We start from the raw sequence: 22,698 nt of genomic DNA, 5'->3' as shown, positions 1-22,698 counted from the left end.
GCTGGTCTGGGGGCAGAGCGGGGCTGGGTGGTGCTCCCTCCCCACCCCTCATGAGGGCTGACCTGGGCCCCGCCATGCTCCTCCACCCCCGGAATGTTCCTCTGCAGCCCTCTAGGTTTGGGGACCACAGTTTGAGCGCCACTGATCTATCATATGTAGATGGCTCCAATTCCAACGATGTCCGAGCACCTTACAAGCTTTACTATATTTATCCCCCCAACATCCCTGTGAGGTAGGGATTAAATGGGGAAGCAAAGCACAGAGAGACTAATTCCCTGCCTTGACAAGGGCCTCAGGCATTAATGGCACCTTGGTCTCTCCTGCTCTCTGCCTGAGGCACACAGCATTTTAGTCTCCTGAGGACTGAAATACTTCAGGTCTTTGGGCTTAATGTAGAGCTGCAGTTCCCAAACTGTGGGTGACAACCACAGCAGATGGGGTCATGACAATCCCTACTGTACACAGGATGCCATTTTGCTCCATGCAGCATGAACGTCACAAAACATGGAGGATGCCATTTCACTCCACAAAATGGCATCCTCTATGCAGCGTGACCTTGCACACAACATACATATGAGGTCACGCTGTGCGGAGGACGCCATCTCGCTCTTCTGGTGTCGTGGCAAGAAAGACTTCATTAAAACGGGGTCATGCTGGCAGAAAGTTTGAGAACCCGTGATCTAGAGGTCTCTGGGTGAAGATGAAGGGCCTGTGGTACACAGGAGGGCAGACGGGTTGATCGGATGGTCCCTTCTGGCTTTTAACTCTGTGAAATACGTGGATTGCCCAAGATTGCATGAGAAGTCAGTGGCAGACCAGCAGGTACAGGTCTCTGAAGTCCAACAACTGGACCACCCTTCCTCTGTTTGGCTTCCTCTATTTGGGCCCAGAGTTGGGCCTCAGGAATCCTCCTGTTTGTGTTGGGGGGTAAAATAAAACCTCTTTTTTTTTTTTTTTTTTTTTAAATGCAGAAAACCTTCTGGAGATTGCCAGGTGATTGATTGATTTGTTTCCTTTCAGGGATTACTCCATCAATACTGTGGGCTGTTCTTTGTCCCTCTCTGTATGATGATGGTAAATGACGACTCTGCCAAGTGCAAGAAAATGGCAGCCATGGCAAACAAATCTCTGCTCATTAAAGTAGACTCTGCAAACCGAGATCTGATGTTCTCACTAGTCACTATGTGGTTTAACAGCGAGAAGGTATTATTCGTTTCAGTGCACCCCAGCTCTTTTCACTGAGAGAATGGAACTGGAGCAAATCTGGGGTTTATAAATGTTTAATCTCAGAGGGTAGGTGGTGTGTTTAGTTAAACTTGTGTGGTGGTGCAGGGATAAGATTGTGGAGCATACCAGTCCTAGAGTCACAGCTTGTTAAAACTCCACTGTCCTGCAGAGTTCTCTCTGGCAAGGAGAGGAAGAAGCTATGTAGATTCATTCTTGAATAGGCCCAGCAGAAGTGGCTGCTGTAGCTAAGGTTATAAAACAATTTCCATTAGAGCCTGCCTTGTTTTACACGCTTATGGCTTTCTGAAAGTTCACCATTTGGGTTGAACAATTCTCCTTGTTCAGTGTTTGCCCAAAGGTAGACGTTTTGGTGGTGAAATTTGAGCAAAATCCCCTTGAATTTGAGCTTAGTAATTGGCAGATGGTGCTATTTTTGTTCATCTGCTGCTTAGTCCATCCTCTCTATTGCTGGGATGTAGCAGATTTAAGACCTTTTGGGTCCAGTCCTGACTTGAGTGGTTCTGTTGACTTTTTGAGTAGGCAAAGTGTGTCTCCATTTGAGCTCTTTCATCTACAATATGCTAATCAAATAGATGGTCTGAAGCTGCGGGTAACTTTGTGTTGTGCTTCAAAACCCTGTAGTTTTGGAAACTTGCTAAAAATTAGCATTCTTGAAAGTTCAGCTTTATGCTGTGAGCCTACGTTTCCTCACACGACTAGGGATATTGCGTGTCTTAGGCTCCCAACCTGACACCATAAAGAGGCCTGATTTTCACAGCGTGGATTGGTGCCCCACATTCTGGAAATCAATTTCCTTTAAAATTGTCCCAGTTTGGGTATGCAGAACAGAGGCACCCAAAATCACTAGTGACATCTGAAAATGTAGTGCCTTATTCGCTGAGTTGTATTACAGAGTGATGAGTTCTTCATATTATATCAAGAAATAATGATTGCTCTGCCCTCCTCTCTGTTGGCAGAGCTCACACAAGAGGCTAGCCACCCAGGCCTGTGGTTTGTTCGTGGAAGCCGAGGGAGTGGCGTTCGAAAGTCAACTTGGAGCCGTTCTCCCACTGATCGAAAAAGAAATTGAACCTCTGAAATTTGAAGATGTAAGTCATTAGACCAGGGATGAAACTTTGGGAAAGAGACAGGTTTAGCTGGGGAAATTGCAATAAATAAGTGGGAGGGGGAAGAGAAAAGGATAATGGAGGCAAGAATAAAAGATTAAACTCTTTGGGCCTGTTACTTGACCAGCATGACTGATGAGACATGTGCCCAATACAGAAGTTCTTAAAGGGACACTGTCAACTTAAAAATCACACTGTGTCTGTAAATGAAAACCTTCTCATGTGACATGTCAGTCTACAGGGGGGTTGGTCTGCATGTGCGTGTGGGAGAATCTAATAGAACCACCAAACTGTATGCATACCTGTGCTGAGTGACCACACGATCATGTTGCTGTAAATGTCAGCTCTTCTTGCCCCAGCCTCTCTCCAGCTTTTGTCACCCTTGCTCATTGTCCCATCTGAAATTCCTATTGTCAGCTCGTCGGGACAGGGACAGGTCTGCTGCGAGGTGCCCAGCATGCTCCTGGGCACTATAAAATAATGGTAGTAAGATGACTATGGTGATTGTCTCCTTTGTTTTATTGGGAGGGATAGCTCAGTGGTTTGAGCATTGGCCTGCTAAACCCAGGGTTGTGAGTTCAATCCCTGAGGGGGCCATTTAGGGATCTGGGGCAAAAATTGGGGATTGGTCCTGGTTTGAGCAGGGGGTTGGACTAGATGACCTCCTGAGGTCCCTTCCAACCCTGATATTCTATGATTCTATGACTGGAACCGGAAGAGATTAGAGAAAAACCATCTGACCGTCTCTTTTTATAGTTTGTTGACTTTGCGCATTTGAGAGCACTTGATGTGTAGCGTGTCAGCTCTCCCTGTCTGGGTGAGGCTCTTCCACAGCAGTAAGAGAGAAGAAACACTCCTTTAAACAAAATGGGGATTGTAGAACCACAGAAATGGGCAGGGGGCTGATGTCGCGTCTGACACTTTTTGGGATCCATTTATTGAAAACCAGACTAAATATCAAGGTGATGGTGTTCTTGTCACTGAGAATATCAACTCCCAGAAACCCATAGGTTTACATAGATATGAAAGGTCAGCAATACTGCACTGTGATTCTTCGTTTAACCTATAGAAAATATTAAAGTATTCAGAACAATTCCCTTCGTGTAATTCAGTCACTGGTTTATATGATGAAAGTCAGTTCAGTGCATCTGTTTTGGCTTCAGATTACATGGCTTCCACTGATTCTGATCAGTTGGTGAGCACTCTGTGATACTAATCACTAGTCATAAAGAAGCTGCCATGTATTTAATCAGGAATGCCAAAACGCTGAACAAGATAGAAGAGCTCAAGGAAGACCCAGGTGATGTGAGACGACTACAGCTGCAACTGGATTAGTCTGACATGGTTGCTGACACTGTAATCACTACATGTACATCCCTCATGATCCTGTGGATAAGCAGGCTTACTACAGTCAAGCTGATAGCTGCAGAGCTGATCAAAAGCAGGAAGCAGTTTAATACTATGCAGTTTACACTGTGTCACTCTAACAGGAACACGGTGCTTCACAGCTGCTACCGATAAAGTCAAACCTAGTTCATGAGAGGATTAAGTACTAGTTATAAATGATATAGTGTGTTTGTGTACATATGCCTGCATGTACATATATACAGAGACGAGTAACACGGCAATCTTCCTTTGGAAACTGAATCCTTGTGAAACAGTTTTAATGGACTCATTACACTAAATTTAGATAGTAAATATAAAGCGGTCATAGGGGTCAATGTGGAAGACTTCAGCCATCAGTTAAATATTAAACATACAAAATAAGCCCTTCTGTACAATTCTAGCCAGCCATTGTAACTGTCTCTTTGTTGATTTGTTTCTTTTTAGATAACAGAAGAGACTGAAGAAAAGGCAGCAGACAGATTGTTGTTCAGTTTTCTTACTTTGATAATAAAATTAATCAAGGAATGCAACATTATTCTGTTAACCAAACATAATGAGATTTTGAGCAATATCTGGCGTAAGTATGAATAATATTTTCTCCTGTATTAGAACTAAGATTATTGGTAATTTGTGTAGTTGTGGTTGCCCTGATGCAAACAGACAAAGATCTGTGCAGTAGGATTTGCATTTTGAAGAGGCATCTATAATATATGGCAGTTACTAGTGAAAGAACAGATGCTAATAGAAAAGGTTAGACCATCAGTGAAAACGATCTGCCTCTCTCTTCTGGTTGCTAAGAACGATTTTGGGTAATCCAGACTGGTGCCTGTTTGGCTGTAATTACATCCCCTTAGAGTACAGCTTTCAGTTCTCTAAGAAAAATGGTTTTCTCTGTCAGATCATAAATAGCAGCCAGTGAACAGGTGACACGTGGCACAGCAGCTCTTAAACAGGGTGTGTGTTTGGAAGGTCCATCTCAAAACCCTTTTATTGATTGGCCGTAAGTGATGCACTGACACGTTAAGCTAACTCATTTTGGCATGTGGCGTTGGTGGGTTGTATTTTCTTTTAATTGCTTCTCTCGCAGTCTGAAAAGGGCTTGTATTGGATTGATTGTGTCTGAAAGAACAACAGGCCTCCAAGGGTCTTTTTAGAAATCCCAGCAGGCGTCATTGACAGGCCTGGAGGTCTGGAATTCATCCACGGAACAGATGCAGCATGGGCAGAGGTGATGCAAAGTTCCCCATGCTGCACCGCTGTTGTCCTTCAGTGTGTGGCTGGAGATAGAAGCTCTAGGGGAGAGAGGGCAACCACTGGCTTCTTTGCTGAGCTTTTCTATAAGGTTGCCAGTGGTGATGGATTTTAGAGCGTGGTCACCTGTCCCCTGAGAACCGGACTGAGACCTTCAACATGGCTCATGGGAGAAGTCACTGAACAGCCCCTTGTTTAAAAAAATACTCAACAGCAGAGTTCCAAACCACAGCACTTAAACTAATGTAGGCTGTTCGTGGATGGGAGCATTGCTGTAGCCTACTGGAGTGTTGTTCTGATGCAGGGGAGGGGGCTCTCAGATGGCCACAGCTTTTGTTCCCTGCCGTCCTGGGCTGGCTTGGAGTGGCTGGTGGCCCAGAAGCCTGCAGTCAAACTCAAAACAAATCAGCACAGTTTACAGTACTCTCCTCCTGACTGTAGCATGAACAGTGATGACTCCAGTCCTCATAACTGTATATGCTGCGCGTGCGCACAACCTTGCAGAGGTGCCTGGGTACTTTCCCCTCTCATATGGAAAAGGTTATGTTGGTTGAAAAGCTTTTTCTTTCCCCTGAAGGTCATGTTCAGTCCCATTTGTGGTACCCGCACAGCTGGGTGTGGCTGACTGCTGCTCAGATTTTTGGCTTGTTGTTTGCTTCTCACAAGCCAGAGGAACTTGTTAGCAAATGGAATGAGAGGAAGGCAGGCAAAAGCAAAAAGACCACGGTGGAGCCAGCAGCGACCAGGTTCTTCACAGATGAGCTGGACAAAAAGGTAAGGATGTTCCTGCTAATTCCCCCCCGGAGCCAGTGTCTGTCGCCTGGCTGGTGTTTCTGATTGTCGCAATGCAAAGTAGCATTAGTTGCTGGTCTCCCATTTGTCTTTAAAGTTTGGACGCTCTCCACTGCTCTGTACTGATTGTTGGCAGGTTTCTCCCATAGGATTGCAGACTGCCTCCCTTAGGTCTCGCCCTCATCAGCAAAAAGGCTCCCATGAAGATCAGTATCTCTGAGCAAGAATTCTAGCCCGTCTAAGTGTTTGGGCCTCCCGTTACCCTTTGGGAACTGTCTCTGTAGGACGGTAAAATAACCCCTTGGGCTACATCATCATCCTGCATGTTCCCTGTCATGTAAAGAATTCCAACTCCCTTTTCTCTCCACAGATGAAGGAACTTGCTTTAGCGTTCTGTCACCAGCTGCAGTCCAAGTTCCTGGATCAGTCTCTGGGAGAGCAGGTACGAGTCTGAGTAGATTTCAAACTGCTGGGGGTATAGACCAAACTATGGGATAATCCACTATCCCTACAGAAAGCGTGAGTGCTCTTGGCTCGAAAGTGGAACACTTTCTATATGCCATAGAAATGGTGAACGTTGAGGTGAAGATAACATATCGCCAGAGAACCAGATTCTCTGGTCAGCTGAGATCAGCACTTATGCAAATGGCCTAGTGGAAAATTCTGTCTGTGTGGAGGAACTTTCTGTTGATGTAAATCTGCCGGCAGTAGCGCTGCCTCTACCCACCTGAGCTGCCCTGTCACATCTAGCGTGAGAGGCAGAGGAGGCCTAGCAGCGCGTGGAGGCTGTATGCTGGAGTGGGGCTCCGTGATACCAGATCCTTCATCGGCAGAAGGTTCCTGAACTCCCAGGGCTGTCCTGTGCAGCCCTCACATGGTGGGCTGGGCATCTCTGAATCATGGAGCTACAACCAGCTTCCCTGCAGCCAGCTCACCTCACTCCCCCCTTGCAAGTACAGCTCAGACAGGGTGGAGAATCGAAGCCTGCCTGCTTGCTGTGAACCGATCCTTCTGCACTCAGCTTGAGTTATATGGCTGAGCTGAAGTTCTGATGTCCGTTGGAATTGGCTTAGATCCACCCAGTGCGAGCCAGATTCTGTTCTAGGTTGGGCAGGCCACAAGGAGCACTCCCACTGCAGGCCCTGGCTAGACATAGAGCCTGCTCCCTCTGAGCACTGCTGTGGACGCTAGCCATCTCCAGGGGAAGAATGTGGGCATGACCATAGCATCCCCACCAGCTCCCAGGGCAGCCTCTGTAGGGGCGCTGGAGATAACTCTCTGATATGTGCTATGGCATAATTCTGAACTGTTTGGCCTTAATACATTTTCCTCTCAAAGGGCCTGATCCCAAAGCCCACTGAAGTCCATGGGAATTTTCCATTGGCTTCTATGGTCTTTGGATTGGGCCCAAAGGGGGGTATCCGCATTCTAAGTGCAAAACTTGCTTTGCTGTGTGCAGTGGTCTACATGAATTGCACTCCCTTGGGTTTGATAATCCCAACCTCTTTAAAACCTCTCACCTGCCTCCTTCATGCCCCAGGGTCCGTACTGGCTGCTCAATTGGTTTTTCTTTTCACTGTTGAAGGTTATAAAGAACTTGTTGTTCGTGGCCAGAGTTCTCTACCTTCTGGTCCCAGATTCAGAGGAAGGGGAGGAGACCAAAGATTATGAAATGGGAGGGCAGGAGAATGCTTCTGAAGATGAAGGTGAAAAGGCAGCATCTGCTCAGGAAGAGAAGGAAGGCGAAGCGGAAGAGAAAAGCAGACCAGCCACAGTGTTGTGGGTGATGAAAAGACTCTCTCTGATGGCAAAGCGAGAAGCAGCATATTCCCCTAAAAACCCTGTGAAGGTAAGAACTGTGTTGTCCCTCCCTCCATTTGACAGCATTGGGAGCTGCTCGGTGGAAAGCCTACCAATGTTGTCCTTTAGCCCCTCAGAAACTAGCTTGGGGTGCCTGCTGGGAGGCAGGTGCTGGAGGTGGGTGCTAGGCTAAGGAGGAATAAAAGTTTCTGAGTAGCGAGAGATGATGGAGCTTGCTGCTGTAGAGAGTCCCTGTTCTGTTTCTCTGCTCTGCCTTCCCTCCCTCTGCTTCCTGCTCTACCTTCTTTCCCCACCTCTGCTCCTTTCATTCCCAGGCCTCCACCTTCTCTACATTAGTGTTTTTTAACTTTGAATGAATTGGTCAGTCAGGATGCTCCACGAATGTTTGTTCTTTATGCTGGGAGCCACGTGTGTCCTGGAACAAATGCTCAGTGTCCAGACAGGCATGTAGGGGAAAGTTCCATCTTCCTCTTTCTGCCTGGGGCGCTAGGCTCCGCCCTCATCGCTCCCATGAAGCACCAGAACACACCCTCTCTCCCTTAGCCAGGGTCACAAGTGTTACCTTCCCCACTGGTCCGCTGCCACACAGCTCATGGTGACAGTTTGGTAGGGCAGAGGTTCTCAGACTCTGGTCTGTGACCCACAAGCTCCGTACAGGTGGGCCATGGGTAGTTCCCTCTAATGTGTACGCCTGGGCAGAAGCATATGAGAGAATGAAGGGCCACCCATCTGTGTGGCTCCACTAATGAGGTGCATGGACCAGATGCTGAGGAATAGGGGGTACATGGAGGGGGGAATTTGGGATGTGCAGGGCTGCGGTGGGGAGAGACGCCCCAGCTCGGGGGCTGCTGCAGCAGAGGAGAGAGGGCACATCCATCCCCTTAGAAAGGTAAGACTACTGCTATTAAAATAGGAGTTGTGCACTTTTATTTGTAGAACAAAAAATGTTTATTATGTTTTTTTTTATATATATAGCGCTTTTATCCAAAGCACTTTACAATAGTTAGCTAATGGTACAAACAACATTTGGAAAGTTCATTAAGTGGTCCGCCAAGACCCTCAACAATTTTCAGGTAGTCTGTGAAAAAAAAAAGTTTGAGAACCACAGCTGTGGGTTTTTTTTTCCCTTCCAGTCTCTCATTTCTGGCATGTCTGTACTTTCAGAGAACTTGCATCTTTAAGTTCCTTGGAGCTGTAGCAGTGGATCTTGGGAAAGACAGAATCAAGCCATACCTTCCAACAATCATCACCCCTCTGCACAGAGAGCTGAGTAGCACCTACGCAGAACAAGGTAATTGCCAAACCCCACTAAGGAAATGGCACTGGGTCTGTTCTGCTTTGCACTGTCCATGCAGACAGCCCCAATCCAACCACCCTCTGTCATTCACACCCAGATGCCTTCATTCAGGGAGTGGAAGCTAAAGCATACATGGATAGTGGAGCAGAGGAGATTTAGATGGGGAAAGCAGTGATGCAGGTGAGAACATGAGATGGAGGAAGGGGACTCATGCAGAGGGAAAGGTGATGTGACCATGAGGCGTGGCACACACAGAGCTACGATGGGGAGTTGGGAAATAGGCAAGCTTATTACAAATATGAAGCGCTAAGATCTGGAGGCAGGAGTACACTTCTCGAAGTGTATGAAATGTTCCTTAGTTGTTTCCCCCTCCCATGACACTCCTGAATAAGTACTGTCCATTGTGGCTCACTGAAAAATGGCCAAAAAAAGACATTAGTGCAGCTCCTGTTTAACATGTTCCTGAACACTGCTTGATGTGCAATTCATTTCTACAGGAAACATGCTGTCTGGGGTAAGTTCCAGTGTTACATGCAGGTTAGGCCATTGGAAAATAAGCACCAAAGACAAATTTTCGCTTTTAAGAGTTTACTGATTTCTCTTCCATTTGCATGAAAACACAATGTACAAGCAGAGTTCTCTAAGTAGACTGTTTCAGAATGAGGACTTAGGAAGTCATCTCTTTATTTTACTAGATCCAACACTGAAGAACCTCTCCCAGGAAATCATAGAACTGCTCAAGAAATTAGTTGGCCTGGAGACCTTTTCACTTGCCTTTGCTTCTGTGCAGAAACAGGCTAGTCAGAAGAGGGCTATCAGGAAAAAACAGAGAGCACTGCAGGTAAGACTTTATTCTCAACTCTGATTGCCCTTTTAGTAGAAAACAGTACTAGAAATTTTAAAGGCAGCACCTTACTTGAGAGGTGCTTCATCAGAAAGATTTTTTAAAGGGACAATGTCCGCTTTAAACATCACCATATTCTTGAAAAGCACAAAATTAATTTCTGCTTTTTATTAGACTGTAGCGAACCCTGAGATTGCTGCCAGGAAGAAGCTGAAGAAACACAAGAATAAAATAGAAGCAAGGAAGAGGAAAATAGAATTCCTGCGCCCTGGCTACAAGGCAAAGAAACCAAGAAGCCATGCGCTAAAAGACTTAGCAATGGTGGAATGAAACATACTTGGAAACAGCTGTATGGTCATGTATATATTTGACGCATAAACCTGATTGTGCAGTACTGAAGGACTCTACTTGCTGAGATATTCAGAGCACTGAATTTCTTTCCAACACCTAACACAGGGTAGAGAGCTACAGCCTCTTTTTTTCACATGAGTTCATTCTTAATGTATTTATTTGTAATTAATTGTAAAGTCTGCACAGATCTTATGTAAAAGCCATCAAGCTGTTTGCGCTCCTTTCATGCAGAGAATGCTACAGGCTGACTTGCCGTGCATGAGTAAAATATGGAACACATGAATGTACAGTTAATATACTAAGACTGTGCATTTTTCTAATTAAATATGCTTGAAAGCACCTGTTGTTCAGTGTTCCACCCTGATCTTTCAGGTATGCTGCACATATGAAATCTACCATAAAAAGCCATACGAGTCCCTTAAATATTCTGTGGGTTAAGGATGAATACAGAGAATAGCGGTAACAGCAGAGGGCAGCTACATCCAATACTCTGGTAGTTACAAGGGCAGTTGATAATCACTTAACTTTGCAATGTGACCACAGAAAGGAGCAAGGTTCTGCCAACGGGGAGAACTACTCCTAACACAGAGAAGGAAGCTACTTCACCCATCCCCAACTTGAAATGGTGCAAAGTAGGGTAATGAGCACTCCTGTCATCTGGACATCACATTAAATACCTAGTGTGCACAGCTATAGGGAGTTTATCACTTACGTAAGGTGACATTCAATCCTAGCCTCTAAGACTGAGCAATACTAACATTTGTGGGACAGCATCTTTGAAAGATATTTTACCTGCTCAAACAAAACTTGCTACCATCATGTGTTAAAATACAAAAAACCCTGCACTTGCTTCAAATCTGGAAGACTGCTAGATATATCCTGCAGCTGAGATTCCAGCTCTGAACACCTAGATACTAATTTCAAAAGTAGACTTTCCAACTCATGACTAAGAAGTGGGGATGGTCTACGAGAGTGAGCACTAATGCTCCGTTGAGTTTCTAACAGCACTCTAAAGTAGCTCAAAACAGGTGACAGGCTTCAAGTGTGGGACATGCACATAACAGAAATATTTAGACTTCAAAGATTAGTGTTTACATGAATAAAATAGGTGATGCTACTAAAATTCATAACAAAAATTTATTTTAACCTGTCTCAGTCTATTGTCAATTAAGTCTTCCATACAAATTAACATAAGTACATACCTTAACACAGGAGAGCAAGGAAGGAGTATTTTAATATAATACAGACAGACATTCAGTTGGTTCAGTGTATGTTTACAAGACAAGTCAGCCCCCTTTACAACAGTCAATTCCCTCAGTCCTATTTACAGTACGTGGCATTAACTTGCTTGACGAAAGGGAAGCTTGGATGTGTTTAACCATCATGTGGCAAGGTTGTTTTTACTGCCGGTTCTTCAAGGCCTCCACCAACCTAAGGAAAAAATTAAGCGAGTTTATTTACTGAAGACTCCATTTCCAGTATGCAGAGAAGTTGTGCATGGTGCCCTGGAATAATCATGTAGCCTATGGGCTCATGCTTTGTTCACTTGGAAAAAAAGTTAAAATTAGCACCAAAAATATCCAATGTTAGATCCTTTTGAGGAACATTATAACAGCATTAGTTATCAAGACTTGAGTTAAACAGTTACCATTCCATTGCCTCATCAAGCCCAGTGCCTTTGGTTGCAGAGGTTTTGAAAATCTGCCACTTTTTGTCCTTCAAAGCTGGTAGGCCAAGTGAATTTGCCATTTCTGTGGGAGTCATGGCCTGCTCCATGTCCTGTTTGTTTGCAAACACCACTAAAATGGCTTTTTTCAGCTCTTCTTCCTAAAAAAAGAAATCTATGCAAGTAACTCTATTCTTCCCCTGACCTCAAGAGAATTTAAAGCAAACTACAGGTTTATTCAATGTAGAGAAAACTTCAGTTTTCAGTCTTTATATAAGTAAATCCTTCAAAAGTAAAAGCTAGGCTTACTGGTAAACCTAAACTAAAATTTGATGCCAGTTCCCTTTGCTCCTGGTCAGTTTCCCTTAGAAAGCAGTTTCAAACAGACTGTTTTACAGAATACTTTAAATCCAAGTACAGATTTTTATCATTCATTGGGCCAACAAAGGTATTCAAAGTTTATTAAATTCAATTACTTAGGGCACAATTCTGCCACCCTTGCATCGTAAGATACTAAATTTCATAAGTAATCCTATTAAAATCACTGATATCACTAAGTTTAAGGCTGGCAGAACTGGACCTTGAATAATGACAAAGCACTAAGAAGCTATGCTAGTAACAGATTATATTCAGGCTAGTGCCCACACAAAGGCTTATCTGAACTGGCATTAAACATATTGCAAATATTCTGCAGTCAAAAGCTTTGTACAATAACTCCTCACTTAATGTCATCCTGGTTAACATTGTTACGTTGCTGATCAATTAGAGAACATGCTTGTTTAAAGTTGTGCAGAGCTCCCTGCTTTGTCCACTGCTTGCAGAAAGAGCGGCCTATTGGAGCTAGCTGGTGGGGGCTTGGAACCAGGGTGGACCAGCAGCCCCCCTAAGTTTGCTGTGCGGCAGCCGCCCAGCACTTCAGCTGTCCCTCTCCCCCAACTGCAGTGTGCTGCTCCTGCCCTCTGCCTTGGAGCTGCTCTCAGGAGCCTCCTGCTTGCTGTGCAAGGGGGTGGGGGGGGGGAAAGAGGGGTGCTATTGTTAGGGTGTCTGCTGCCCCCCACTCCTGTACCTCATCTCCACAGAGTGGGATGGGAGACATGACAGGGTCCCAATGGAGGGAGCTTGCTGGCAGCAACTGCTGCCGTCAACTTGCTGATCTACTTAAAAGACAGCGTACTTAGAGTGGGGTCAGCATACTTAAATGGGCAATGCACAACTCTCTCTGCCATGATGTGTCTCCTTCCTCCATTCCTGCTGCCTTGCAGGGTGTGAGGCTATATTAACAATGTGTTAACCCTTGAGGGTTGAGCCGAGTGCTAGTTCATCGTTTAGCAGGAAGGCATTCCCTGGGAAATATCCCTCCCTCTTCCACGCTCTGACTTCACCACCTCAACCAAGCTTCACAATCATCATTACTGTGTACACTATTAAACTGTTTAAAACATATGCACTGTGTGTATATTATGAGAGAGTCTTTTGTCTGGCAAAAAAATTTTTCCTGGAACCAACCCCTCCATTTACATTATGGGGAAATTGGATTCCTTTAACAATTTCACTTAAAGTTGCATTTTTCAGGAACATAACTACAACATTAAGTGAAGAGTTACTGTAATATGCTACTTCCTTCCTAAGGATGTAAGACAACTTGATTCCAAGCAGAGTTCATTGTCGTAGGTGCTGGTTTGTTTTAGATTTGCTTTAAGAAGAAAGATCTGCAATTAGTATCTTAATTATCCAAACAGTATCTTTGTTTTCTTACCTCCAACATAGCAACAAGTTCTGATTTTGAAATGCCAATTCTGTCTCGATCACAGCTGTCTACTACATAAATGACTGCATCTGTATTTGAATAGTAACACCGCCAATATGGCCTAGAAAAGAATAGGCTAGTTTAGTTCACATAAAGTTTAGTTTTACTAAGTGAAAGGAACCCAACACAATGGCAATTATAACAATGTGATGGCCAATGCTTGGGGGGAAAAAAAAAAACAAACACACACAAACCACTTGCTCAGGGAGAGTCAAGTTGTCCCCACCAGGTAAGTGGCCTAAAAGGCAACTAGTATCTTAAAAGGGGAGGAAAGGAGCAGACCACTCCAAACACTATTACTCAAAGAAGAAGGGAGTAAAACTACTTGTGGACAACTATTTATTGGCAGAATGAAGATGTGCCAAAGTTAAGTTCATTGTTTTGAGGGGCAGTGCTACAGATATTTCAGCTAAGTGTTTCTAAGCCCTGTCTTTTACCATGAAAACTCCAATTAAGCTTTAAATAAAGTTTCACAAAACTAGTTGTGCAAAAAGCATCTGCCATGGATTTTGCTATTAAGGCAAAAAAATTAAAGCAAACAAAAAAATAAGACCCGATTTGATCCTTCAAACTGACTAGTAACTAACTAGGTTCCCAACTAAATCTTCATTTTAGAAGAATTGTGCCTACTGAAGTATTTTATTCAGGATCAAAAAAAGTGAGGTTTGCATCTGAGGAAAGTAGTTCTTGATCTTTAGCAACTAAAGTTTGTAAAAGTCTATTTTTGAAAGAAACATGGCAAACAAGATTCCACAAAAGGCTATCTACTGCAAGAGATGACCACATTCCCAAGGTTGTACTATATCATTACTCATTAAAATTTTCAAAGGAATTTGTTACCCATTCCTAAATTTAACATTACGGCTGTCAAAAAGTAATTGTGCAATTAATCATGCTGTTAAACAATAGGATACCATTTATTTAAATATTTTTGGGTGTTTTCTACATTTTCAAATATATTCATTTCAATTACAACACAGAATACAAAGTGTACAGTACTCACTTTGATTACAAGTATTTGCACTGTAAAAAACCAAAAGAAATAGTATTTTTCAATTCACCTATCACAAGTATTGTAGTGCAGTCTCTCCATAATGAAAGTTGAACCCACAAATGTAGAATTATATACAAAAACTGCATTCAAAAACAAAATGCAAAACTTCAGAGCCCTCAAGTCCACTCAGTCCCACTTCTTGTTCAGCCAATCGCACAAACAAGTTTGTTTACACCTGCAGGAGAATGCTGCCCACTTGTTCACAATGTCACCTGAAAGTGAGAACTGGTGTTCTCATGGCACTGTTGTAGCCACCGGCATCTCAAGACATCCACGTGCCAGATGCGCCAAAGACTCATGTCCCCTCATGCCTCAACCACCATTCCAGAAGACATGCGTCCATGCTGACGACAGGTTCCGCTCTATAACAATCCAAAGCAGTGCAGTCCGATACATGTTCATTTTCATTATCTGAGTCAGGCACCAGCAGCAGAAGGTTGATTCTCTTTTTTGGTGGTTTGGGTTCTGTAGTTTCTGCATCGGAGTATTGCTCTTTTCAGACTTTGGAAAGCATGCTCCACACCTCGTCCCTCTCAGATTTTGGAAGGCACTTCAGATTCTTAAACCTTGGGTCGAGTGCTGTAGCTATCTTTAGAAATCTCACATTGGAACCTTCTTTGTGTTTTGTCAAATCTACAGTGAGAGTGTTCTTAAAATGAAGAACATGTGCTGGGTCATCATCCGAGACTGCTATAACATGAAATATATTGCAGAATGTGGGTAAAACACAGTAGGAGACATTGAACTCCTCGGGGGAGAGTTGTGTCACAAATTTAATTAACGCATTTTTTTTTTAAACGAGCATCATCAGCATGAAAGCATGTCCTCTGGAATGGTGGCCAAAGAATGAAGAGGCATACGAATGTTCAGCACAGCTGGCATGCAAATACGCAACGCTAGCAACAAAAGCGCCATGCAAATGCCGGCGCTCACTTTCTGGTGACATTGCAAACAAGAAAAAGGCAGCATTATCTCCTGCAAATGCAAACAAACTTGTTAGTCTTAGCGATTGTCTGAACAAGAAGTAGGACTGAGTGGACCTGCAGGCTCCGAAGTTCCACATTGCTCTGTTTTTGAGTGCAATTATATAACACCCCCCCTCCCCCAAAATCTACATTTGTAAGTTGCACCTTTGCCACAAAGAGATTGCACTACAGTGCTAGTATGAGGTAAACTGAAAATTACTATTTCCCCTGTTTACAAATATTTGCACTGTAAAAATGATCAAATATACACACTTTGATTTCAATTACAACACAGAATATAATATATATGCAAATGTAGAAAAACATCCAAAATATTTAATAAATTTCAATTGGTATTCTATTGTTTAACAGTGCAATTAAAACTGCGATTAATTTTTTTGAGTTAATTGCGATTAATCGACAGCCCTATTTATCATTTTAGCCTAACATGCTAAAATGTCGAGATATTTTCAAAGATACATGGAAATAAAGCTAAGCATAACCAGCTTCTATTATCTCAACACTGCATAGATTAGTAGAAAAATTCGTTTAAAGACCTTATTTCCTTAACATTTTTATTTGCATACAGATAAAGTTTCTGTATTTTGTATCAGAAAATTGGATTGCAAAGTTTAATGTATTTAGCCAAACCAAACGTAAGAGCATTCCATACCACCACTATCCCCTCATAACTGGAATGCTTCTAAAATCAAATTTATGGGCTTGATGTTCAGAAGTACAGAGCACCCAAGATTCCCACCAAAGTTCTATGTTGTCAGCACTTCTGAATATCAGGTCCCAAGTGTTCATTCCAGTTGGTTATGCCGTATCAGTCTCAGTAATGTGAAATTTCTTACCTGATACTTGTCTGTCCTCCCAAGTCCCAGACTTGAAACTTTAGATTCTTGTATGTTACTGTCTCAACATTGAAACCAATTGCTGAAATATATAGAGAGAGAGACTACCTTAGTGCTGCTCTTGGGGAAGAACATTCCAGCAAGAGAGGAGCTGTAATACATTCCAACTTCAGCTAGAATCTTTAATCCTCACAAGTGTAATTAACGCCTACGCAGCTAGTTAAGTCCATACTTCTTCATAGATCATGTTACTAGCTGCTTTTTTTATGATCAAATAAATGCACTATGCTTTGACTGAGACAAAATGCAGTATTTTAAAAGAAATAAAAGTAACTTCTAAAAAATTTGTGGAGTTACAAAAGTATATATATGGCTGTTTTAAATAAGGGTGCTGTTTATAACAAAAGCTTAGGCCCAGGGACCCCTGCTTTCCCTGTGAGAATGAACATAAACAGAGCAAAAATGAATTTAGCATTGACTTTCTCTTTCCTGTCTAGAGAATTTGATGTGTAGACAAACAGAGCCTTCACAGAGTTCATGTTAAAGATACATTTGAGAGCTTGACTTTGCCAGACTGCCATCATTAGTGCACATTAATGCTATAACAAGAACCTACCAAACTTATGGTAACGAAATTCAGATGTGTGGCTAAACACTTTAGTTTGTAGTTAGCAGCATTAAATACTTTCTCAGTGTAGCTGCATATGGGAAGACACACAAACAAGGATACATGAGGTTCCAGCAACTTCTAAAGATCGCTGATTAACTAAACCAAACTTTGTGCATGCACACTTCATAAACAAAGAAAGTGTATGTATTAGATCTTCACTGGATCAGTTAGTCTTTAGAGAAGCACTTACTGGGGATGGTGGTAACAACTTCACCAACTTGTAGCCTGTACAGAATTGTTGTTTTTCCTGCCCCATCTAGTCCCAAGATTAAGATTCTCATCTCCCGAGTGCCAAACAAACTGGAAAAGATAGTGGAAAAAAAGCCACCTAAAAAAACAGAACAGAAACAAAATTTCAGTACCATGTTATAGTAGCACTAACACTAAGAAGTCAGAGAGCTTTGACAACGTGTCCTATTGAACACCAGGAAGTATATCTGCTTTAAAAATATCCACTAGTCTGAACTACTAGATTGTTCCCTTCAGGGGAAGTGAAAACAGCTCAAGCTGTTGATTAGTTACATACCTGCCGGCTCAATCACACCTACCCCTTCCTGTTCTCCAAAAGTTTGACCTCAGTCAGTAAGATCAGGTGGCAGAAGCAATTTTTCCTGCTGTTAGTTCACTATCTGCCGGTAGAGAAGCAAATGCTTATTCCTTTTTCTATTGCCCTCTATGTTTCTGGTGCATTAAATTACACAGGGACCTTCAAAACCTGATGTTAGAAAGGAAATTAAGTTCTCCTTCAGTATGACCCACCCACACGTACATTTACTAGTTTAATAGGGTACATGCTGTATAGTCTGATATATGCTAACTGAGGCCAGGTCTACCTATAATCTTACATCATTATAACTGCGTCACTCAGGGGTCTGAAAAAATTCACACCCTTGCAATGCACTTATACCGACCTAACCCCCTGCTGTAGACAGCGCTATGTTGACAAGAGAAGCTCAACAGGTGGAGACAATGCTGTCAATGAGACATAGCTATTCCTTCTTGCGGAGGTTAATTAACTACACCGATGGAAGCAGCTCTCCTGCCAGCGGAATAGTGTCTTCACTGAAGCACTACAACGGTGCCGCTGCACTGTTGCAGTGTTTTAAGTGTAGCCATGTCTTTAATGTTAAAGATTATGAAAGTGTACTGACAATAAATGTATACAAACAGGTGTCTAACCCACATTCAGAAGTGTTCACCTAGACTGGGACAGGAATAGGAAAAGGGTGGCTGAACAGACAGATTGTTAAGCGACAGCTTCAACTGTCTTCATTTCCACTGTAGAGAGAAACAGTACAATACTGCAAACTAGCGTAGATGTTAATGACCTGACTTCGTTTTCAAGACAAGTTTTTTAATCCACGTGGAATACATTCTAGACAGTTGTTAGTTTAAATTCAGAGCTTTAAAGAGATGGGCTAGGTTCAAAATTTGACCTTATAGGCGACACCTCCAAATCAAATTAATGAGAAACTTTACATCAAACTGTTACGATTAGAATAGGCATGCTTGTAGGACCAAAGAGTGCACCACCCAAGCTGAGTTTTGTTACACAAGCAATAAAACTATTTTTGAAGTGAGGCCTTAGTTCATGACTCCATTCCAGTTAACTTTGTGTCAATCATCTAATGTGTAACATCCTTATTTGGTATTCCACATCCAATCTGTCCGGCAGTCTGTTTGCTGCTAGCTATATAACTAGCATATCTACGAGATAATTCTTTCCCCTTAACTTTACAAGCCTGACAATAAGAAGTTTTGGGTGGATGGGACATGTCCTCCTGCAAGCTCAACTGTCAACAATTTTGCAAATATCCTGCCTAAAAAGAGATCAGATCACAATATTCTAGATGTGGTACATAAAGGGACACCACCAACTTAAAGTTACTATTCTATTTGAAAATTATTTTACCTACTATATTTATAACACCTAATACTAGAACTGGAAGTTGTGAGAAATAGTATAGCCAGTTTCCCCTTTTATTTATGTGGGTCTCAAAGTAGTTGTCAAAACACAAAGTGGTAGGAAAATAAAAGGGGCAGGATGAGGTAACAAAAAGCTTTAAATCTAATTTTATTTCCAGTTGATATTGCTTATGTGTCCAGCCCAAAATGATTTCATCGACTCCAAGGCCAGAAGGGGTCACTGGTGTCACATGATCTGACCTACTGTACAACACAGACCACAGAACTTCCCCAATATACTTCCTAGATCTTTCAGTGAAAACATCCAATCTGGATTTAAAAATGGTCAGTGAGGACAAACCCCCACAACCCTTGGTAAACTGATCCAGCAGTTAATTACCCTCTCTGTTAAAAATCTACACCTTCTAATTTCAATTTATCTAGTTTCAATTTCCAGCTGGTCTTGCTATACCTTTCTCTGCTAGACTGAAGATCACATTATCAAATATTTGTTCCCCATGTAGGTACTTATAGACTGTAATCAAGTCACCACTTAACCTTTTCTTTGTTAAACCAAATAGACTGAGCTCAAGTCTCTCACTATGAGGCATGTTTTCTAACCCTTTAATCATTCTTGGGGCTCTTCCCTGAATCCTCTCCAATTTCATTCTTCTTGAATTGTGGGCATCAGATCTAAACACAGAATTCCAGTAGTAGTCACACCCCAGTGCCAAATGCAGAGGTAAAATAACCTGTCCGCTCCTATCTGAGACTCCTGGTCAAGCATCCAAGGATTACATTAGCCCTTTTGGCCACCATGACGCACTGCAAACTCATGTTCAGCTGATTATTCGCTAGAACCTCCAAATCTTCAGAGTCCCTACTTTCCAGGACAGGCCCGCATCCTGTAAATATACCCTACATTCTTTGTTCCTAGATGTGTACATCTGCATTTAGCTGTATTAAAACATACACTGATAGCTTGTACCAAGCTATCCAAATCGTTCTGTATAGTGACCTGTCCTCTTCATTATTTACCACTCCCCCAATTTGTGTATCATCTGAAAACTTTATCAACCATGAATTTATGTTTTCCTCCAGGTCACTGATAACCATGTTAAATAGCATAGGGTCAAGAGCCAACCCCTAGAGGACCCCACTAGAAATACACCCACTTTGAGGAAGTGTGATCAACAGAAAAGCAAGGTTGATTGGAAACTGCTTCACAACCAGAGATACTACTGTTTGTGGTTAATGATTGCTGTGCCTGCATAAATCCTACCAGATTCTATTTCAGTCCAATATATCCATCTCAGATTCTCTTTGTATTTTTACACCCATAGTATCAAATATTGAGTTGATGGCTCTAGTAGAGTCATCAACACTTTGAAGAACATTCCTGGTGTTCAGTTGTACAGAGCAGAACATATAAAGCTGCATTTAACTTTGTTTTCTTTCAAATAGATACTGTACTGCATTAGGTAAATGGCAATGTCTCAGGTATAGTTTAGAAGAACTATCAGATGAAGTTATTTGAGAGATCAGGAGAGACTGTGGCACTGGGACTAGACAGGGAGATTACAGCACTTTACACCCATCGGGACAAAGGAGCTTTGTATCATTATCCCCATTTTAACGGATGGGAAAATGGAGGCACAGATAAGGAACTGACTTGGCCAGGTCACCCTGTAAAGTGGTGGTAGAGCTGGGAACTGAACCCATGGCTCCGGGTCCCAGTCCACTCAGTGCCCCAGCCACTGAGCCTCCCTGACAAACTTCTGGTTGCAGGGGCAGCCTCTGCCCCAGCTTTACCTTTGTAGCGCCCTTACATCGGTTTTCTCAAAGGCCGTTGTACAGACACGACCGGCGTTTAAGCTGGCGCGTCGGCCGCTGCTGGGGGCTCCGGGAAGGGAAGCTCTGCCTGCTCCCCGCGACCCTCGCCAGGGACCGCGCCCTGAAGTAGCGACAATGGCACAATCCGCCACGGCACCGACCCACGCAGTCGCCTCGGCCAGGCCGGGACTTCCCACTCCTCTCTCCCCTGCCGGCGCCGGGGGGCGGGGGGTCCCGGCTCCCCGCCCCCGAGCAGCAGCGCGGCCCGGGCCCCCGCCCAGCACTGTGGGGCCGAGTCTCGCGCCGCCCCGGCAAAGCGCCGGCAAGACCCGTGCCCGCAGCACCCCGGTCCTCACCCATGGTGCCGCCGCCGCCCCAGGCCGCCGCCGCCACCAGCTTCCACGTCGACTCAGTCGCTCCTGCTGCGGGAAGTAAACGAGGCGCCGCCCGCAGCCTCCCGCTTTCGGCACGGAGTCGAGATTTAGCCGTTGGAGGCGGTGGGGGAGGGGCCCCGTGGCCCCACCGCTGACGGGGGCAGAGGGTGGAGCGCGCGCAGGATTCCCTAATCCCGCGGGCCAGGGACGCTCCCCCGCCCCCACCGTCCGGGCTTCTTCCCACCAACGCGAAGCGACGAATCTGCGGCTGCGGACCCGGGTGCTAGAGCGGCTGCGAAGTGCCGCGGAGGGGAGGGGTGACTCGGCGCAAATGGGGCGTGGCCTGCTAGCGCGAAGGGGCGGGGCTACCCGCGTTCCTCCTCCTCCTCCCCTTGCCTCTGGCCCGCGGCCGGCGCCGGAGCACGGCGGGCTGTAACTAGCCGGTAAGGCTCCGGGCCTCAGCACTGCTCCCTGCCCAAGGGGAGGAGCGGTGCAGGGCGCAGCACGTCCCCCTTTAGGCATTGTTCACAGGCAGGGGGGTAGGGAACAGCTTTACAGTCATACCCACCCGGTCTTTGCAACCCTGCCTTCAGCTCCCACTTTTTACTCAGGATAGTCAGGAGCGGGGCTATTGCCTTGCACCCTCTTACAATCCTGTGTCAGAACAAGGGGACAAAAGGATTGAAAGGCAAAACATTAAGCAGGGAAGGACCCACTCTGAATTTGGTCTACTGCCTTCAAAGCCATGGAAGGGTACAACAGAAGCATGGAGAGGGTTTTTTTTTAAAGTGTAATTTTGCAAACAGTGTTTATACTACTGTGCATCGGGCCAGGACTGTAGTTCTGTCCTCCAAGGTACACCTCTAAAAGCTGCAAAGCAGAAGAGAATCTATTCTCCCATCCCTCAGCTCATAATATAAACAGTACCATATACATTGCCTCCTCTGAACAAATATTACTGGGTTATTGGGTTAGAGGTCTAATACCAAGTGAGATGAATCAAAATTGCTGAGGACAGATTTACCACTCTGCTTGCCTTTCTTATGGAGCAGATATTCCTCTGTACACAAGCATCCATGTCAGCAAAATGTCTAACCTAGTGTAAGTGTGCAAGTTACACAGTAGATACAGAATAGTAAGGTACAATAACTGTACAAGACCAAAAGGAAGCTTTAAAGAAGTTATTTTCCAGAGGAGTTGCATCACCCTATTTCAATATAACACATTTTTTAAAAAAATCACAAAAGAGGGATTTATTCAACAAATGATCCTTTAAAAGAATAAAATCTAAAGAATACTGTGCAACCCACTTAAACATGTATTATAGCCACATCCCCTCATTTAACCATTTTTAAGGGGCATTAAGCCATTCAATACCAAAATCTTCACTAATATTCATTAGGTTATTAATACCAGTTACTGCTATTTACACTTATTTCCCTCATTTATTAGCAGCAAGAATTCCAGTTAA

The 22,698-nt window shown here is 43.8% G+C and overlaps 2 protein-coding genes across 3 annotated transcripts in view; one reads left to right on the top strand and one right to left on the bottom strand.

Annotated features, from left to right (window-relative positions):
- The window catches only part of UTP20 (UTP20 small subunit processome component), an 83,957-nt gene extending 73,522 nt beyond the window's left edge, over positions 1 to 10,435 (top strand). Inside the window, exons 54-63 of one of the 2 annotated variants that reach the window (XM_043545298.1) lie at positions 1,021 to 1,203; positions 2,205 to 2,336; positions 4,185 to 4,317; positions 5,569 to 5,765; positions 6,154 to 6,225; positions 7,369 to 7,632; positions 8,769 to 8,895; positions 9,597 to 9,742; positions 9,920 to 10,114; positions 10,161 to 10,435. In XM_043545298.1, the coding sequence (XP_043401233.1) occupies positions 1,021 to 1,203; positions 2,205 to 2,336; positions 4,185 to 4,317; positions 5,569 to 5,765; positions 6,154 to 6,225; positions 7,369 to 7,632; positions 8,769 to 8,895; positions 9,597 to 9,742; positions 9,920 to 10,075 (1,410 nt within the window). In that variant the 3' untranslated portion in view covers positions 10,076 to 10,114; positions 10,161 to 10,435. Of the gene's footprint in view, positions 1 to 1,020; positions 1,204 to 2,204; positions 2,337 to 4,184; positions 4,318 to 5,568; positions 5,766 to 6,153; positions 6,226 to 7,368; positions 7,633 to 8,768; positions 8,896 to 9,596; positions 9,743 to 9,919 lie in introns of both variants that reach the window. The other variant, XM_037884173.2, reaches the window with a different exon arrangement.
- Positions 10,436 to 11,214: 779 nt separating this feature from the next.
- Positions 11,215 to 21,688, bottom strand: ARL1 (ADP ribosylation factor like GTPase 1). Its single transcript, XM_037884215.2, has 6 exons — positions 21,210 to 21,688; positions 17,306 to 17,443; positions 16,446 to 16,527; positions 13,519 to 13,630; positions 11,745 to 11,923; positions 11,215 to 11,527 (listed from the first exon to the last, which is right to left on the bottom strand). The coding sequence occupies exons 1-6, from the start codon at positions 21,211 to 21,213 to the stop codon at positions 11,497 to 11,499; spliced, it is 546 nt and encodes a 181-aa protein (XP_037740143.1). The 5' UTR covers positions 21,214 to 21,688; the 3' UTR covers positions 11,215 to 11,496.
- Between the last annotated feature and the right edge of the window lie 1,010 nt (positions 21,689 to 22,698).

The sequence above is a fragment of the Chelonia mydas genome, chromosome 1 (genome assembly GCF_015237465.2).
Source record: "Chelonia mydas isolate rCheMyd1 chromosome 1, rCheMyd1.pri.v2, whole genome shotgun sequence".
In the NCBI taxonomy this organism is placed as follows: domain Eukaryota; kingdom Metazoa; phylum Chordata; order Testudines; family Cheloniidae; genus Chelonia; species Chelonia mydas.
Note: the sequence above shows the minus strand (reverse complement) of the source record. Positions and strands in the feature narration are given on the sequence as shown.

Coding starts and splice junctions, on each gene's coding strand:
- ARL1 (XM_037884215.2), bottom strand. Junction 13,631..16,445: donor GGAGGACAGACAAGTATCAG/GTAAGAAATTTC, acceptor ATTCTTTTCTAG/GCCATATTGGCGGTGTTACT. Junction 11,528..11,744: donor CTTGATGAGGCAATGGAATG/GTAACTGTTTAA, acceptor TTTTTTCCTTAG/GTTGGTGGAGGCCTTGAAGA.